This window comes from Anomaloglossus baeobatrachus, chromosome 8 (assembly GCF_048569485.1).
Source record: "Anomaloglossus baeobatrachus isolate aAnoBae1 chromosome 8, aAnoBae1.hap1, whole genome shotgun sequence".
Lineage (NCBI taxonomy): Eukaryota > Metazoa > Chordata > Amphibia > Anura > Aromobatidae > Anomaloglossus > Anomaloglossus baeobatrachus.
In genome coordinates this window covers 113709818-113730187 of record NC_134360.1, presented here as the reverse complement: position 1 = coordinate 113730187, position 20370 = coordinate 113709818, and the positions used below count along the sequence as shown (strand labels likewise).

The following is a 20370-nucleotide window of genomic DNA, read 5'->3' as shown; positions in this document are numbered from 1 at the left end:
CCGACAACCGCAGGTTTCTAATTGCCATTATCATCTTCTTCTTCCACTGTGTCAGAGCGCTCTTCCCATGCTGGGTCAGTTACTCCTCTTCGTGGGCGGTTACCTTTTCTTCTGCGCGGGCTGCAGCTTTTAAAATCGCACACTTTTAACGATGACAAAATGGCGGCGGTTCAAATTTCTCAATCAGACCGCTGAGGCGCACATAGTCCTTGATCCTGTTCGTGACGCGAGATGTGTCGCCCACCTGCAGTAGTCGCCTCAGGGACATCACTCCACCTTAGGGATGCCACAGGGTCTTCACTTGGTTATTTCTGGCAACAGGTATGTCAGTTTTCCAGGGAAGTCGCTACTGCCTTTTCTCCCCTTTTTGGCCCATTTGCCGGCAGCATGGACCAAGGAAGATGGCTCCAGGCTCGATCCTCCTTATGGGCCCCCTCGTTGCTGCTGAGGCTTGGACGCTAGATGGTTGGTGAGGGACTTGTAGTTCCCCTCACCGGCAGGTTTAGCAGATCAATAAATGGACGTCTACTCTAGGGACCTGTTCCCCGTGCGTGCCTAGTCACCAGGAGTCCCCATACTTGACCGACTGACTCCCTCAGCGTCTTTCTGACTGTCTCTCTGGTAACCGTTCTCCCCTTCTAACGGCTACTTCATATGCAGGGTCTCACTAGCATGTGCGCGCGTCCCCATCTCCTAGCAACCGCGCTCATTGCTACCAGACTGGCTCACTCCACTTCCTTCCTGACGGCCTCTGCAGCTTAACTTCTAGCCCCTCCACTACACCCCTTGATAAGAATTGAAGGTCAGAACCCTCTAGGGACTGCCCAAGGGTCCGATCTAGTGGTGTGGGAGACCTGGTTGCTATGTGTCTGTGCGTAGACACCTCATTCTGGCCTTTGGAATTACCTGGAAGCACTGTCCCAGCATGGGTGCAGTACTCAGTGGTGCCTGATCAGGTCAGGGGCGCCACAATAGAACGAACTGCACTGTCCCTATACCTATTTCTATGATTTACAGAGTCGCTAACAGCTAATGCTAAATATCTTCAGCCCTTATAAGGACTATTTTGGATTCAGCAGCAGAAACACTATCTCATAGAACAAACTGCACTGTCTCTATAACTGTTTCTATAATTTACACAGTTGCTAACAGCTAATGCTAAATAGCTTCAGACCTTAGAAGGACTAGTATTAGTTGGCTGAAAAAACGCTGTACCACACACAGTATAGCTACACCGGCAGCTCCGGAATGAATGCGTGCACACAAAATGGCAGTAGCCTTATATAGCCCCTATGACGCTGTGCAGCCAAGTCAATCACAGTAACACCACAACAAAGATGGCTGCGGCGTTACTGTGAGGGCAAGCAACGTCAGATGTGTTCATTGGCTGGAAAAAGGCGCCAGGAAGTCCAGAAATGAAAATATCGGAGCGAATACCATACTAGCCGTCGGATACCGAATACCTCGAATACCCCATTATCCGCCGGATACCTAATAGTGGCGAATACATTCACTCATCCCTAGTTATGATCATTGTGCCTTATCACTCTACCTATGCTAAAATGATCTGGTTTTGGTGTCTTATAATTTTGGGCATGAAATCAGTCTTTATATTTGAGATATACAATAAAATATAAATTTTTTTGCCCCAATTCTCTTATGTCTTTTTTGTTCAGTTTTGTAATTACATTTCAGTAGACATTATATATCTACGTATTGTATAGATATTCCAGATGCCAGTGTGTGATAGCATATACATAGACATACTCAGTGAAAGGGTTTTAACCCCTTCACGACCTTGGACGGATCTATTCTATATAGTGAACACGGTGAATAAAACATCCCAAAAACTATTGTGCGGTCACACTTTTTTTGCAGTTTTTCCACACTTAGAATTTTTTTGCTGTTTTCCAGTACAATATATGGTAAAATCTATGGTTTCATTTAAAAGTACAACTCATCCCGCAAAAAACAAGCCCTCATACGGCAAGATTGACGGAATAATAAAAAAGTTACGGCTCTCGGAAGAAAAGGAGCAAAAAACAAAACCGCAAAAACGGAAAGTGCCCGGGGGCTGAAGGGGTTAAAGGTCACAGTACGTTTGTATTTTTTTTGCACAGGTAAACTTACATTTGTAATTACTTGTTATTTCCCATTTACTGTACATGTAGGTCTGTGGTTTCGGCATCCTGCACATGTTTATGAAGGGATGCACAATATATGCTAGTTATGCATGAGTCTCTATATGTACATATGCTAAGGGTCAGCTGCTGGATGTGACTTTAGTTATATGTGTGGATCGAAGTGAAAGGGATATATATGACCACTGCATACACACTACTGGCCACATGCTTAGCCCCTACGACACACGCAAAGGAGCCGGCTGTGAGTTGTGATTTTTTCAGTTGCGACTATTTCATGTCTCATGATGGTTAGATTAACAAACATATGCCTTTCTCTGCTGCTGTGTTTCAGAGAAAATATAGTTTGAAAAGCTGGCCAGGACTATACAACAGATAAAGACATGGCTCACCAAGCTCAGCCCTCGGCCGACTCTTTTACGCCTCCCTTCAGTTCAATGACAGGTTCTTTCAGGTTTGTACATAGGGAGAGGCCTGTCAATCCCATGGAGCGGGATGTGAGAGCTAGCAGAGGGCCACACCACACTAGTCAGGTCTCTCTATAGCAGGGGTCTCAAACTCGACTGGGTCTATGGGCCGCACAGAGGAAAAAAAATAATTTGGGGGCTCGCATTCTTTGCAAGACAAAGTGACATTTTCATTGGTACCATATATATATATATATAGATATATATGTATGTATGTATATATATATATATATCAATATGTAAAGAAAAAAGAACCGGGGCACCACTCCGCACTATACTATACACAAAACAGGTCCATACGGCAATATGAATCAGAGCAGCTCTGGGGTGCACATGAAAAAAGACGATGCAACATCCAATTATGAAGGAGAATGGCACTCACCAGATTATTGCTGTATAAAATCGTGTTTATTCGGATTTGGAGGTTACATGTGCAGGGCAGGTAGGTGGGGAGGGAGAGCTATACACGTCCGACGACGGCCGTTTCGCACTTACAAAGTGCTTCAGCTGGTCTGGATGAACATGACATCATGTCCGTTTTTAACCACATAACCCATGTGGCTGATGTCAGACAATTAAAGTGAGTTAAAAACATTACATATCAACATATCTTAGGAATGCAGCAGTAGAATAATACAAAATATGCTTTTCCATAATAGAAAGATTACGGAGAACTTATCCTAGGAACACGCTTAAATCATTCTTATCGTTCAGACCTAAAGGGCCTGTGGCATTGAATTTCATTATATACTCTGCCTCTCTTTTAAGCAGAGACTTATGGGCGTCACCCCCTCTAACTGCAGGTTCAACCAAGTCTATCCCTGCAAAGGTCAGCACATTGCAATCCGCATCATGATAATTCTTTATGTGATTGATTAAACGCATAGACCCTACTCCACTCGCAATGGAATTCCTGTGTTCCCTGAACCTAATGAATAACTGTCGTATAGTTTTGCCAATATAAAAATAATGGAATGGACAGTATATAACGTATACAACCATTTTAGTCCTGCAGGTAATCAGATGTCTTACCCTGTGTGAATGGCCTCCAATATCTAAAACTCTGCCCGTTCTATGGGAGGCACAGAACGAACAATTGCCGCATCTGAAATTACCTACAGGACCAACATGGTGCAACCACGATTTAGGGGGCATATAACGTTTTTTGACCAATATGTCACCGATATTTTTACAGCGCCTATATGTCAACAGAGGCTTATTAAGCGCCATTTCCTTTAATTCCTGGATCCCTTCAATAATGTGCCAGTTTTTATTTATAATTGTTTTTATCATTCGGTCCATAGGGCCATACTTAAAATTGAAAACAAAACGGTTCAATTGTTTTTTGGCATGTATATTACAAGATTTTCTTTTTTCTTGATTATCAGAAAGAAGTTTAATTTCTGCTTCTCTCTGTATCTGATTAATAAGATTGAGAGGATAACCTCTTTCCAGGAATCTATGTCTCAAATCAAGGGTCTGGGCTTTTAATCTATCTGGACTATTAGTAATCCTATTCAGTCTTAGAAATTGTCCAAAAGGGACCGACTGCAACACGTGTCCTGGGTGAGCACTTTCATAGTGTAATAATGTGTTCACTGTGGTAGGTTTTCTATAGAGCTCCCGTATAATCCTCCCATCCTGGGCAGTTAATTTAACATCCAGGAACTCTATAGTCTGACCCCCAAACAGATGTGTGAACAACATGTTGTAATTATTATTTAAATTCAGATATGTCACAAAGGACTCGAATTGCTCTCTGTCCCCGTCCCAGACAATCAGCACGTCGTCGACAAAACGTAAATATTTTCTTATATGTTTTATATAAGGATTGTTGGGACTATAAATCAAATTGTCTTCCAAGTGTGCAAGGAAAAGGTTTGCGAAGGTACAAGCAACTGGGGTCCCCATGGCCACTCCGCTGCTCTGCAAGAACCAGGTGTGGCCAAATTTAAAGGTATTATTTTTCAGAACAAATGTCAGAGCTTGTTCTACAAAATTTATAAGAAGGTTATCCTCACCTAGACCCCTCAGCATCTCTATTATGGTGCTAATACCCAGCTGTTGTGGTATTCTGGTGAAAAGGCTTTCCACATCCAGTGAAGCCCAGCAGAATGTTTCTTGCCACTCAAAATGCTCTAACTGTTTCACCAGATCCCCTGTATCTCTCACAAAGGAGGGAATAGTCTCCAATAATGGATGTAGCAACCAATCTAGATATGCCGAAAGGGGCTCGGTGAGGGACCCTGTCCCTGAAACTATGGGTCTCCCTGGTGGTCTGGATTCAGATTTGTGCACTTTAGGTAACCAGTACCAATGTGGTTTGGTTGGAAAAGGGGGGAACAATTTTTCCGCCCTATTATTTGTAATAAAGCCTGCCGCCACCTGTCCATTCAGGAAACTACGTAATTTCTCTTTCAATCTAGTTGTGGGATCACTGTCTAGTTTCTGATATACAGACCGATTGTCAAGATGGTGTTTTGCTTTTTCTAAATAATAATCAGTGGACAAAAGGACCATTGCTCCACCCTTGTCAGCCTTCCTTATAGTGACATTTTTTAACAATTTAATTTTTTCCAAAGCAGTTTTTTCAACCGCAGATAAATTGTTTTTCAAGGAGGGATATTTTAAGGCTCTCATATCCTTCATTACAATTTCATAAAACAAGTCAATACTATTCCCCGGGGATACCGGTGGAAAAAATGATGATTTGATCCCTCCGGAAAAACCTGTATCTGCTATTGATTTGCTTTTGACCGTTGGTAATAATGTCATATCAACACTGTCATTGGTCAGAGTCAAAAGATGCAATGCATCATATGCGACCTTACTGATTTCAGAGCCCTGATATGAGAAACCCAGGGGGCCTATGCGATTTTTCTCAGTGTCCCTATCCATATTAGAAAAATGTTTTTTTAAATGCAGTTTCCGGCAGGCTTTATATAAATCGATTTCAAAATCCACCAAGTCAAAAGGTTCTGGAACACAGAAATTTAGACCCTTCTCAAGCACTGAAATCATATCTGCATCCAAAATATGGTCAGTGAGATTAAATATTTTTTTCTTATTATCTGGGGTGCAAGGTGTTAGTCCCTCCACGACACATTCTTTCTTTTCCCCATCAGCTGTTTGCTTGTTCCTCCCCCGGCCTCTTCTTGTCCTCCTTCTAAAGGGTTAATAGATGTATTGGTTGCTGTTCTATCATCACTGAACTTTCTCTTTAAGGGTGGAGGTTCATCTTGTCCACTAGAATCGGAATCCGTTGTCCATGCAGATTTTTTATTTTTTGCGGTTTTACAAAATTTTTTCTTTGATCTACCTTTTTTAAAAAAGGGGATATTTTCATTATTTTTATTCCATTTAAAGACATTGTTCGTATCATAATCTATTTTGTCACGTAAGAATTTTTCTTTTTTACGCTCTTTGACAACAGACTGATAAGGGATTAGTTTTTTATCCAGATTCTGTAAAAAACGATTCCATTGTTCTTTTGAAAGACGTGTTTCAAGTTCCTTCCTCAATCTGATTAGTTCAGCTGTTATTTTAGTGTGTTCCTGCTCATTCTTTTGCAATACTAAGTCCAGGAATTTAAGAGAGCACTCCGCCTGTACTTCATTCCACAACTGTTTAAAATCGGCATCATCTTGGTAAAAGGAGATAGCTTTCATAACTCTGAGTCCTCTTGGAACCCTTTTGCAATCTTTATAAGATCTCAGAGATTGTACTGACCAAAATAATGAAATCTCTTTTTCTGCTAAATTAGAGATTCTGTGTTCCAGTGATTTAACACTTAGGATGTCCGTATCAGCTTTACTGTCACATTCCAAGAAAAACGTGCAAGCGTCTTCCCTCCCCGCCAGGATTCCAGGTCCATTGCCATTAGATTCACTGACCTCCATAATTTCTGATTCAGCCATCCACTATCCAATCATTAAAGGACTTCAATAATTGTATTCAGCAGTGCTTCTATGGAGCGTGCACGCCGGTAAGAGAACAAGTGAACTTCAATATGTAAAGAAAAAAGAACCGGGGCACCACTCCGCACTATACACAAAACAGGTCCATATGGCAATATGAATCAGAGCAGCTCTGGGGTGCACATGAAAAAAGACGATGCAACATCCAATTATGAAGGAGAATGGCACTCGCCAGATTATTGCTGTATAAAATCGTGTTTATTCGGATTTGGAGGTTACATGTGCAGGGCAGGTAGGTGGGGAGGGAGAGCTATACACGTCCGACGACGGCCGTTTCGCACTTACAAAGTGCTTCAGCTGGTCTGGATGAACATGACATCATGTCCGTTTTTAACCACATAGCCCATGTGGCTGATGTCAGACAATTAAAGTGAGTTAAAAACATTACATATCAACATATCTTAGGAATGCAGCAGTAGAATAATACAAAATATGCTTTTCCATAATAGAAAGATTACGGAGAACTTATCCTAGGAACACGCTTAAATCATTCTTATCGTTCAGACCTAAAGGGCCTGTGGCATTGAATTTCATTATATACTCTGCCTCTCTTCTAAGCAGAGACTTATGGGTGTCACCCCCTCTAACCGCAGGTTCAACCAAGTCTATCCCTGCAAAGGTCAGCACATTGCAATCCGCATCATGATAATTCTTTATGTGATTGATTAAACGCATTATACGCATTATTACACTATGAAAGTGCTCACCCAGGACACGTGTTGCAATCGGTCCCTTTTGGACAATTTCTAAGACTGAATAGGATTACTAATAGTATAGATAGATTAAAAGCCCAGACCCTTGATTTGAGACATAGATTCCTGGAAAGAGGTTATCCCCTCAATCTTATTAATCAGATACAGAGAGAAGCAGAAATTAAACTTCTTTCTGATAATCAAGAAAAAAGAAAATCTTGTAATATACGTGCCAAAAAACAATTGAACCGTTTTGTTTTTAATTTTAAGTATGGCCCTATGGACCGAATGATAAAAACAATTATAAATAAAAACTGGCACATTATTGAAGGGATCCAGGAATTAAAGGAAATGGCGCTTAATAAGCCTCTGTTGACATATAGGCGCTGTAAAAATATCGGTGACATATTGGTCAAAAAACGTTATATGCCCCCTAAATCGTGGTTGCACCATGTTGGTCCTGTAGGTAATTTCAGATGCGGCAATTGTTCGTTCTGTGCCTCCCATAGAACGGGCAGAGTTTTAGATATTGGAGGCCATTCACACAGGGTAAGACATCTGATTACCTGCAGGACTAAAATGGTTGTATACGTTATATACTGTCCATGCCATTATTTTTAAATTGGCAAAACTATACGACAGTTATTCATTAGGTTCAGGGAACACAGGAATTCCATTGCGAGTGGAGTAGGGTCTATGCGTTTAATCAATCACATAAAGAATTATCATGATGCGGATTGCAATGTGCTGACCTTTGCAGGGATAGACTTGGTTGAACCTGCGGTTAGAGGGGGTGACGCCCATAAGTCTCTGCTTAGAAGAGAGGCAGAGTATATAATGAAATTCAATGCCACAGGCCCTTTAGGTCTGAACGATAAGAATGATTTAAGCGTGTTCCTAGGATAAGTTCTCCGTAATCTTTCTATTATGGAAAAGCATATTTTGTATTATTCTACTGCTGCATTCCTAAGATATGTTGATATGTAATGTTTTTAACTCACTTTAATTGTCTGACATCAGCCACATGGGTTATGTGGTTAAAAACGGACATGATGTCATGTTCATCCAGACCAGCTGAAGCACTTTGTAAGTGCGAAACGGCCGTCGTCGGACGTGTATAGCTCTCCCTCCCCACCTACCTGCCCTGCACATGTAACCTCCAAATCCGAATAAACACGATTTTATACAGCAATATTCTGGTGAGTGCCATTCTCCTTCATAATTGGATATATATATATATATATATATATATATATATATTTTTTTTTTTTTTTACACACCTTTTGGATCACTGATTTTGAACATTTTTCACTTGTTTATTATAACAAATGTGCACATTCTTTGTTTAAATATATATATATATATATATATATATATATATAAAAAAATAATTTTGATGGTAAAAAAAAATGTCATGCCTTATTTTGAGTTTTTGTTTTTTTCTTTTTTACATTTTATACCTTTCTTGTAACTAATAGTGTTACAATTAGCACTATATAGAAATTTTGACCAACATCTTTTAGTAATGTTCCCCATCTTGTTGTAATGTGCCCATCCTTGTCCCCTTGTAGTATTGTGCCCCATCCTAGTCCCCATCCTACAGTAATGTACTGATCCTTGTCCCCATCCTATAGTAATGTTCCCCATCTTTGTCCCCATCTTGTAATGTGTCTCATACTTGTCCCCATCTTATTGAAATGTGCCCATCCTGTAGTAATGTGTTCATCCTTGTCCCCAACCTATAGTAATGTGCCCATCCTGTAGTAATGTGTTCATCCTTGTTCCCAACCTATAGTAATGTGCCCATCCTGTAGTAATGTGTCCATCTTTGTCCCCATCTTATAGTAATGTTTTCCCATCCTTTTCCCCCTTATAGCAATCTCCCTATCCTGTAGTACTGTCCCCATCATATAGTTGTCCCATTCTGTAGTAATGTGCCCATCCTACAGTAATGTGCCCATCCTATAGTAATATGCCAACCTTGTCCCCATCCTATAGTAATGTCCCCATCCTATAGTAATGTCCCTATCCTATAGTAATGTCCCCAGCCTTATCCCTATCCTATAGTAATGTTTCCATCCTTGTCCCCTTGTAGCAATGTCCCTATCCTGTAATACTGTCCACATCATATAGTAATGTCCCCAGCCTTGTCCCCATTCTATACTAATGTCCCCATCCAATAGTATTGTGCCCATCCTTGTAATGTTCCCATCCTTTAGTAATGTCCCCAGCCTTGTCCCTATCCTATAGTAATGTTTCCCATCCTTGTCCCCTTGTAGTAATGTCCCTATCCTGTAGTACTGTGCCCATCATAGTCCCGATCCAATAGTATTGTGCCCATCCTTGTAATGTCCCCATCCATTAGTAAAGTCCCCAGCCTTGTCCCTATTCTATAGTAATGTGCACATCCTACAGTAATGGGTCGGGTGGGGGCAGGGGCAGGGACAGTGGCGGTGGTTGAAAGGGTGCAGTGGCTATAACTTACCGATCGCTCCCCTCACCTTCCACAGACACCGGAGTGAAGCTGAGGTGAGCGGTCTCCAGCCCCAGATCCACAGTGATTGGAGAGATCGGTCACAAGGCTGGTCTCTCCAATCAGACCTGGGGGCGCGTGAAACAGAGATCACCCAGCTCCAGCCAATGATCAGGGCTATAGTTGCACTGATCATGGCTGGATTGCAATGTTTCACCCATTTTCAATGGCTGAAACATTACAGTGGCTGTGATTGGCTGAGCGGCGTTTGTCAGCCAATCACAGCCTCCATAGGTCCGGGGAGGAGACACCACCCCTCCTGAGGTCCCCTCCTCCCTGCATCTAAGATATTTGCAGCGATCGCAGCCAATGGAGCTCCGGTGCTGCGATTTCGCCATGACGTACTGGGTACATCATAGGTCCTTAAGTACCAGGGAGCAATGACGTACCCAGTGCATCATAGGTCGCTAAGGGGTTAATGTGCCGTCCTTCACATACACAAAAAAAAAAAACAACACAAAAAACCCCCCACACCATTCTTCTCACCTGTCCTGCGTTCCCTCGGCTGCCTCATCTCTGCTTCTTGCTGTCTGCAGGCCCGTGCCCCCGGTGACTATAGCGGCCGGTGCAGGGGCCACAGCCACTGTCAGCAGCGCCGGCAAAACATTCATCAGACATAATGCGCAGACAGTGTCTGCGGCCCCTGCACCGGCCGCGATAGTGAACAGAGGCACAGGCCTGGGGGCTGCACGAAGCAGCCTGAGGGTCTGCACGTGGCCCGTGGGCCGCGTGTTTGAGACCTCTGCTCTATAGTCACTTGCCAGCTTGTTAAACTATTAACCTCTAAAACGCCACAGTGTTTCTAAGTAAATTATACCTGGCCTTAATTGCATTGCCAGGCTCTGATTTATGTTGCTTGTGGATTAGGTGGCATGAATCTAGTAACAGGTTTCCTTTAACAAACGTTCTCTAAAACCGATATAAGCAATGCTCCTAAAATACCTTTTGAGTATGTCTCAGGTGACCCTGGCTAGAGAAATTCAATGACGCTATATTCTCCTTCAAAGTGAAGATCTGCTGTGTTAAAAGTTCCACAGTGGTTTTGTCTTCTGGATCGACCAGCTTGACTTGCAGATCCTATGTTCAAAATATAAGAAATGGTAAGCTTTTAATGCACCTTGTTAAATCACTTATAACTTCTGCTGCTCATTTAGCCATATTCTGACCAATCTGGATTAAAGGGATTGGCCGCTTTATAATATGTACAAATATATTTGAAAAAACTCAGTAACGTAGTCACTTGATGTAAGGTGTTGTCAATCAAAGGCTTCTCCCCCAAAGTCCTAGCTGTCCAGGAATCTTGTACTTTAATGGAAGTGGCTGATGGATTACTTGACTCTCCGCTGTTGGTCATTTTCCAGATGGGATAATTTATTCAGAGAGTTTTCAAGACTTTCATTGATATGGTCAATTATAATTTACCTTAATTAATTCTTCTTTTATCTGAATATTTCTCGTGAGAGCATCATTGTCCGCGGCTTGATCACGTAACTGCTCATTCTGTTTCATAATAATTGACTGTAGAGCAGAAACTTCCAGCTGTTGACATAATAAAAGGCTTTTTTAATGACCTCTCCGCTGAAATAATATGTTACAAAAATTATGGAAATTGTCCCCTTTTTCCCAGTTTAAAAATAAGAGATTAAACAGTTGGAAAAAATAAAATAAAAAAAACATATTTAGCATTGCTGTGCTGTAAAACCTATCAAATATATGAAATTATGTAAACCATTAATTAAACATTGAAAACATTATAATTGTCATATTTGGTTCTCTGCACTTTTAAAAAAAAAAAATCAAAACATTGTATATGTCATCAAGCTGTATCCATACAAACTACAGGTTGGAGTTTAAAAAAAAAAAAGCTCACATAGGTCCAGCAGTGAAAAAGTAAATGGGTTCTGAGTCTCAGAATGGTGGCACAGAGTTTTGGGTTTTTTTACCACTAAAATAAGAAACCTTATGTTTGAAATCGCCATAATTAAACTGACCTGGAGAATCATATTGTCAGGACATTTTTAAAACACAATGAAAGCTGCAAACACAAATCCCAGTAACAATCATTGCGGTTTTTTTACCCTTTTACTTCAATTAGAATTTTTGGTGTTTGTCAGGAAAAGGCATTGATGGTCAGCAGAAAAGGGAGCAAGCGGGCCTTTACAGACATTCAAAATCTCTAGTGCATGGCAATCTATACTGCAGGGAAAGTAGCTCTGGAGCAGAGACTATTGCATTAAATTAGATAAGAGGGTACAGGAACATTTCAGAGTGCATGCAAAATTACCCAGATCTCTAGCTGGCAACAGAGCAGCGTGCACTGTCACTGTGCAGTGTCAGGCGACGTAAATGATGTCACTGCAGGGGAGGCGCTGGTCTCTGAACACCATTGGATAACTCTGGCACTGTGCACAAACAGTGTGCTCTGCTCTCTTGACGGCTCTACTGATCTGAGCCAGCAACACAGAGCAGGCAGTCACTGTGCAAATTGCACAATGACCACATACATGGAAGCCCCTTAAATGAGCATCGCTGATGAGGCTTCATTTCAGGGAGGGGGCAGAGGCTGTGGCAGTGACTGTAGCCTCTGCTCCTGATGACACTTCGTTTCAGTACCTCGGCATGCACTAGGATTTTCAAACAAAGTGTCATCAGACAGGAAGTTGAAGAAACAGCTCAACAGTGGTTAGATAGTGTAGTCAGGGAAAGGTAGGGAATTTTTAATGCAGCCATATTAGAAATTAGTTTAGATTGGAGCAAAAACTAGATAGGGATTTTGACTGAAATGTCTTAAGCCTTTGGAGCACCCCTTTAATTCTGCTCATTATTATTTTATATTATTTTTTATCACTTACTATTGAGCAGAATTAAATATGTTGAATAGCTGCTACTGCTATTATATATGTATATGTTACCATAGTGCTTATTGTACCATGTCTTTTTATTTGTAGCAGATAAACAAAACTAAATAATTTACTGTTTTCATAAAGTTTATAACAAGCAGTCAATCATGCTGATCTTGTTAATTAGCCCTTGTACATTGGTCAACAGCTCCTAAAACTAAATGATGCCCCCACAAAGTATGATGTCCCAACAAAGCCCCCCACGTAGTATGATATATCCACACAGCCCCTCAAATAATATAATGTCCCCACAAAACGCGTCACACAGTATGATGTCCCCACAACCAGTCTCTGATGTTCCTCTACACAGTTTAATGTCCCCAAAAAGCACTTTACACATTATAATGTCATCTCACACAGTATGATGTTCTAACACAGCTCCCCACAAAGTTTGGTATCCCCACAAGGCCCTCATGTAGTATGTCCCCACCTAGCCTGACAAACAGTACAATATCCCCACAAAGTGCCATACACAGTATAAGGTCCCCACAAAGCCGCCCATACAATATGATGTCCCAACAAAGCCTTTCACAAACTATGATGTCTTCACTCAGCCCTTCACACAGTATGATGTCTCTACACAGTCCCCCACGCAGTATGATGTCCCCTCACAGCCCACATTGAAGTGTGATGTCCCCACAAAGACCTTCACACAGTATAATCTCCTTCACAGCCCTCACATAGTATGATGTTTCCTCAGTCCCCCATGCAGTATTATGGCCCCACAAAGCTCCTCACACATTAAGAGGTCTCCACAAAGCCTCTCATGCAGTATGATATCCTTACACAGCCACCACACAGTAAAGCGCATATATACAGTATATCCAAATAAAGAAAGAAAGCGGCAGCTCACTCTGGAGAATAGCGCGATTTATTCTGTAAGTACAGACATCACGGAATGGGGGAGAGGGGAGTGCGGGGGCGGCAGACGGACGACAGCCGTTTCGCGTTGTGGCTAGCGCTTTAACGAGTCCTAGTCTGAACCGTCAGCTGACTTCCTTTATGTGAGTCATAGGTGCTGACGTAGTGAAACTAAAAGAAAAAAACTGCTACAAAGCAGTTTATCTATACAAGACTGCAACGAAACATGCATGATTAGATACATTAGCATTATTATGCTGAAAGCTTCAATATTACACATATATTATACAATTATGATTCTATTAAGAAAAATAAGGAGTACATGGCATGACAAAAGACAAAAAAAAAAAAAACAGAAAACCAACGAAGACAACTGTTTTCCACTACTCTGAATCTCCGTATTGGTTATATCAATGAAGCATTTTTTATATATATATATATATATATATATATATATATATATATATATATATATATATATATATATATATGTGATACACTAATAAACATGGAGATTAGAGTATTGCAAAAGGGGATATCTTTTTCAAGAACCCTTTTTTTGGTCTATATGTATTAACTAGAAGAATTATATTCATTCTTAATACTATATATTCGAAATATATGTTCTTTCTCATGACTTAGCTCTTTTTCTCCTTATTGAACCAAACAGGCTAATCAGAGGGGGAATAAGACAGAACAAAGGCAAGAGAGGGAGGCGAGAAAAAGAGAACATGGAGGGCTAGAGTTAATTTTAATAATTTTCATTATATGAAATCTTTTCCTGAGGGGCAGGCTGTTTTTTAATTTTTTTTATTTTTATAGGAAAACTGATATATCATTACAATCATTAAAACCTAATGGGCCCATAGCTTTTACATCTATTATCAGACGTGATTCTTTTTGAAGTAACAATTTTTGGCTATCTCCTCCTCTCCCTGAGGGGGTAACTTTAAATATCCCAGCAAATCTAAGGACATCTGGGTTACCTGCATGACAATCTTACGCTGGTTTCACATCAGCGTTTTTCTGCCGCACTGCCAGATCCGGCACAAGTACAGTACAGTTCAATACAGTTCACAGACAGTGTGGCAAGCCCCGGTCACATGCTGTCACATGCTCCGGTCACATGACTACATGTGACCAGAGCTTGCCAGTGAACTGTATTGAACTGTACTACACTTATGCCGGATCTGGCAGTGCGGCAGGAAAACGCTGATGTGAAACCAGCCTTACATGTTTGATCAGTCTTGGTGATCCTATACCTGAATATATAGATTTATAATGCTCTTGAAAGCAGATGTAAAGGCAACGGATAGTTTTTCCTCTATAAAAGAAAAAGCAGGGACAAAAAATTACATAGACCAAATTTTTTGTCTTACAAGAGATGAATTCTTTGACTGAGATACAAGTGTCACCTCTTTGTAGTGCTTTTGCTGTCAGATGAAATGGACAGAACTTGCAGTTGCCACATTTATAGTTACCCATAAGTTGGGTTTTATTTAACCATGTTGTTTTATTATCCTGCCATCGATTCTGTACTAGTATGTCCCCTAGGTTCTTACTTCTTTTATAGGTTATTAGAGGTCCTAGACTCACTCTATCTATCAGGTCTGTGTTGCTTTCTAGGATGTGCCAGTGCCTCCTTATACTGGCTTTAATTTGGCTGTCCATTGAACAAAATTTAAAGCTGAACAAGAATTTATTCTTGTTATTCTGTCTATTATCAGAGTCCTGTCTCTGGCAAGTTTTGTTCGATTTTTTGTTAGGAATTTTTTGGGGAGTTTTTTTGGCCTCAGATCTGGAGATGGTATGGAGTTTTGCTGCCTGTAATAAAGCTTTAGGTCTACTACTCCATGTGTTTTCACTGATGAAGCTGGAAAGGTGAAACTGATGAAAAACAACAGAATACTGTGGCCCCCCTGAGACACCAGGTTGCCACAGGGTAATGCATCTCTAGAGGTGTGATACCCATCCTGAATTCGAAGGACTGTTGTGTTGGTAAAAGCCACTAACAACACACTAGCACCATCAGGTACACACATACACCCCAACACCAGACTGGGAGACTGCCTAGCAACAGATGACAGGGATGGGCTTTCATTGGTTAAATAGGGCATTTAATCTGTGGGGAGAGACCCAGCCAGGGGAGGAAACAGTAGTGTGGTAGATGGGAGCTTACAGGAAGTAGTTCAGTTGAGTCTGGAGTGAGGTGTAAGAGGGACAGGAGGTTGAAGGGAGACTTCTGTGAGACCCGCAGTCTGGGCGATGTGAGGACTGGGGTCTGGCCTGGCCACCGGTGTCAGGTGAACCAGAGGAGCAGTCAGAGAGAAGCAAAGGACAAGAGAGCAGTGAGGAGCCGGAGAGGCCAGGTGGTCTGATGGCGCGGCAGCCACAGAGCTGGCAGGGCCTGAAGCTGCTTGAGTACCTGTGTGTAGCCTGGGGCTGGTAACTGGAGCTCAGCCCAGGTTCTGTCTATTAACTGCTGGTGAAACTAAAGGTGCAGGAAGGGTTCATCTGACACGGTACCGGCACGGGAGTCGGAGAATAAGGGATTCCCTGGAGTCATCCTCTGCCATTGGAGGGCTGTGTGATTGTGTATGTAAGTTTATTGAATTTTATCTACATCCCTTGGTGGAGACGCTGCCCTCTTTTGTCAGGGACACTTCGGACGTCCTGAGGAGGATTGATGGTATAACTGTGGACTGTGGTGTGTTGCTGGGGGCAATTGATGTGGAGGCCCTCTATTCGTGTATTCAACACCAAGATGGCCTGGCCGCCTCGAGATTCTTTTTCCACATGAGTAACTGGGATGTCCATCTGCAGGATTTAATTTTGGAGCTATTGGAATTTATTTTAAAACATAATTTTTTTCTGTTCAAGGATCGGTTCTTCCTCTAGAAACGCGGCACTGCGATGGGCACGGCGTGCGCGCCGTCATACGCTAACCTCTTTCTGGGGTGGTGGGAGAGAGAGGTTGTTGGTGACGGCGCCTGCTCCGCGTCCCAGGCGCAGTGTTGGTTACGCTATATTAATGACATCTTTCTTATCTGGAGGGGAACCGACCTTGAGCTGCAGAATTTTTTGACATCCCTGAATTGTAACAATCTAAACATTAGATTGACATATAAATGGAGCCCAGAGGTAGTCGAGTTTCTTGATATTAAAATTATGGTCACACAAGATAGGTCACGTGAAACCAGGATCTTTAGAAATTAGACCTCTGTCAACAGCCTACTCCATGCTACTTCTGCCCATCTACCATCAACAATTAGAGCAGCTCCAACTGGGCAATTTTTAAGGATTAAAAGAGTATGCTCATCAGAGGAATCCTTTGAACATGAAGCCTTAGATCTGACGGATCGGTTTAAAAATAGAGGATATAGCTCTAGGTGTATTAAAAGAGGGTACCTAAGGGCAAGGACCACCCCAAGAGATCAGCTTTTGTCCAGTATGGGGAAGAAAAAACATACAGACCCAACTATTAGATTTATCTCCACATATAACAGTCAGTGGGAGGAAATCAGGAAGATTCTTGATCAACATTGGTCCATTTTACAGACAGAGCCCTCTTTTAAAAATGTACTCCCGGAACGTCCAGTACTAACGGCTCGTAAAGGGAAAAATCTCAAGGACAATTTGGTTCGAAGCCACTATGTGTGCAAATATAGTCTACCCTTTCATCATAGTATCATAGTATCATAGTTTTAAGGTTGAAGGGAGACTCTAAGTCCATCTAGTTCAACCCGTAGCCTAACATGTTGATCCAGAGGAAGGCAAAAAACCCCAATGTGGCAAACAAGTTCCAATGGGGAAAAAATTTCCTTCCTGACTCCACATCCGGCAATCAGACTAGTTCCCTGGATCGATACCCTGTCATAAAATCTAATATACATAACTGGTTATATTAAATTTTTCAAGAAAGGCATCCAGGCTCTGCTTAAATGTTAGTAGTGAATCACTCATTACAACATCATGCGGCAGAGAATTCCATAGTCTCACTGCTCGTACAGTAAAGAATCCTCGTCTGTGATTATGATTAAACCTTCTTTCCTCAAGACGTAGCGGATGCCCCCGTGTTCCAGTCGCAGGCCTAGGTGTAAATAGATCTTTGGAAAGGTCTCTGTACTGTCCCCTCATATATTTATACATTGTGATTAGATCTCCCCTAAGCCTTCGTTTTTCCAGACTAAATAACCCCAAGTTTAATAACCTGTCTTCGTATTGCAGCCCCCCCATTCCTCTAATAATCTTGGTCGCTCTTCTTTGCACCCTCTCCAGTTCAGCTATGTCCTTCTTATATATCGGTGACCAGAATTGTACACAGTATTCTACGTGCGGTCGCACTAGTGACTTGTACAGAGGTAGAACTATATTTTTTTCATGAACACTTATACCTCTTTTAATACATCCCATTATTTTATTAGCCCTGGCAGCAGTTGCCTGACACTGGCCACTAAAGTGAAGTTTACCATCCACCCATACACCCAAGTCTTTTTCTGTGTCTGTTTTACCCAGTGTTCTACAATTAAGTACATAATCATAAATGTTATTTCCTCTACCCAAGTGCATGACCTTACATTTATCTACATTAAACTTCAATTGCCACTTCTCAGCCCAATCCTCCAATTTACATAAATCTCCCTGTAATATAAAATTATCCTCCTCTGTATTGATTACCCTGCAGAGTTTAGTATCATCTGCAAATATTGAAATTCTACTCCGCATGCCCCCAACAAGGTCATTTATAAATATGTTGAAAAGAAGCGGGCCCAATACTGACCCCTGTGGTACCCCACTATGAACTGAGACCCAGTCCGAGTACGTACCATTAATAACCACCCTTTGTTTCCTATCACTGAGCCAGTTTTTAACCCAGTTACACATATTTTCCCCTATCCCCATTATTCTCATTTTATGTACCAACCTTTTGTGTGGCACCGTATCAAAAGCTTTTGAAAAGTCCATATACACAACATCCACTGCATTTCCCTGGTCCAGGCTTGAACTTACCTCTTCCTAGAAGTTGATCAAATTAGCTTGACAGGATCGATCCCTCATAAACCCATGTTGATACTCTGTCATAAGGTTATTTTTCTTGAGATACTCCAGTATAGCATCTCTCAAGAAACCCTCAAGGATTTTACCAACCGTAGAGGTTAAACTTACCGGCCTATAATTTCCCGGCTCAGTTTTTGTCCCCTTTTTGAATATTGGCACCACATTTGCTATGCGCCAGTCCTGCGGTACCGACCCTGTTATTAAGGAATCTGAGAAGATTAAAAATAATGGTCTATCTTTGATATAGGTAAACCCAAATGGAGATGTTATCCGTGCGGAACATGTCTTTCATGCTGCAATATTGAGAGGGCGAAGTCTTTTGTGTCGGCGGATGGGAAGAAAGAGTTCGAGATTAGACACTACATTTCATGCAGCACCAAATATGTGATATATTTTGCCAGATGTGGTTGTGGACTAATCTATGTAGGATTGACATCAAAGCAATTCCGTATTCGGGTGCGTGAACATGTATGGGACATCTTGGCGGCAAAAGAAGTGATTGATCTGGAGTCTCTAAAAACCATCCTCCGACACTTCAGACTTCACCATAACTGTGATCCATCTTCCCTGAAAGTAAGGGGTATTGATAAACTTCATTTGGGGGCACGTGGTGGCAATCATAAACAGGCCCTTGCAAGGCTAGAATTTCGATGGATATCGACATTAGGTACAATGTCACCACACGGCCTAAATGAGAAACTTTCTTTCTCATGTTTTCTCTAAACTGGTTATACAGTGATTTGATTATGTGATATATCTGTCTCCCTGCATCAGATTTTAATGGTGTCTTCTTTTTTCTGTGTTTTAATTTGTATCTAGCACGAATCAATCTATGTTTGCTCTATGGATTGGAGGGTCTATTCAACTGGAGTTTGGGATTGGGCAAAGTGGACATGATCTTCATTACATTTCTATCAACATAACTGTTGGAGGATGGACGGACTACAGCCCTTTAGCTCTGTTGGAATATGGAGCTGAAATGTGGATCGATTATATTAGCATGTTATCATTATTGTGCGGTTTTTTGGATCATGGGTGTTACTATCTATGAGGATACGCATACATCTGTACAGCTGCTGACTTTACATGTATGACGGATATCTGGGACTGAATTATCAATTGTGTGGTCTCTCTTTTCTTTTCCGTCACTTATTGCGGTTCTACACATGTATGTGTGTATTGTACGTACATAACAGTGTGGACACTTGGCGCACACGGTGCCAATAATTAATTTTAAAAAAATTGTTTCCTTCCTGCCCATGTCCTATGTAGTATCCTGCTCCATATAACTTTATTGTTGTCTAATCATTGTATGCATGCTCTGATCGATGTATGTAATCTGTCCATCATTGGTTATGATTTAGGCAGCATTATAAATATATTTTTTATATTTTAAATTTGATTAATCAATTCTATAAATATCTATTCATGGGACTTTTACATGCGTCTCTTTTGTGACTCACGTGTATTATTTGGTAGCACACGTGCGTTATTCTTGTGACTCACGTGAGTCGTCGGCTTGTCCCGGGTGAGATATACATGTGTTTCTCCCTTTTTATTTTGATGACTCACGTGCGAATCCCATGTGATGCGGGATGCGCACGTGCGTTTCATTGGTAGCGCATTTGCGTCTTAACGGCTTAACGGTACCGCTCGTGGGTCATCATTTCTGTTCTGCCCACACTTTTACTCTCTTCCAAAATGGCCCTGTCCTGGGCGAGCATGCGTGGCGGCATTCCTG

At 41.5% G+C, this 20370-nt stretch overlaps 1 protein-coding gene across 7 annotated transcripts in view; it reads right to left on the bottom strand.

Annotated features, from left to right (window-relative positions):
• The window catches only part of PDE4DIP (phosphodiesterase 4D interacting protein), a 1984767-nt gene that overhangs the window by 1038969 nt on the left and 925428 nt on the right, over positions 1–20370 (bottom strand). For 6 of the 7 annotated variants that reach the window (XM_075321961.1, XM_075321954.1, XM_075321957.1 and 3 more), the window contains 2 exons: positions 11233–11349; positions 10753–10887 (listed from right to left, as the gene is read on the bottom strand). The exons of the other annotated variant lie outside the window; for it this stretch is intronic. In XM_075321961.1, coding sequence (XP_075178076.1) covers positions 10753–10887; positions 11233–11349 — 252 coding nt within the window. The remainder of the gene's footprint in view (positions 1–10752; positions 10888–11232; positions 11350–20370) is intronic. 7 annotated transcript variants of the gene reach the window in all.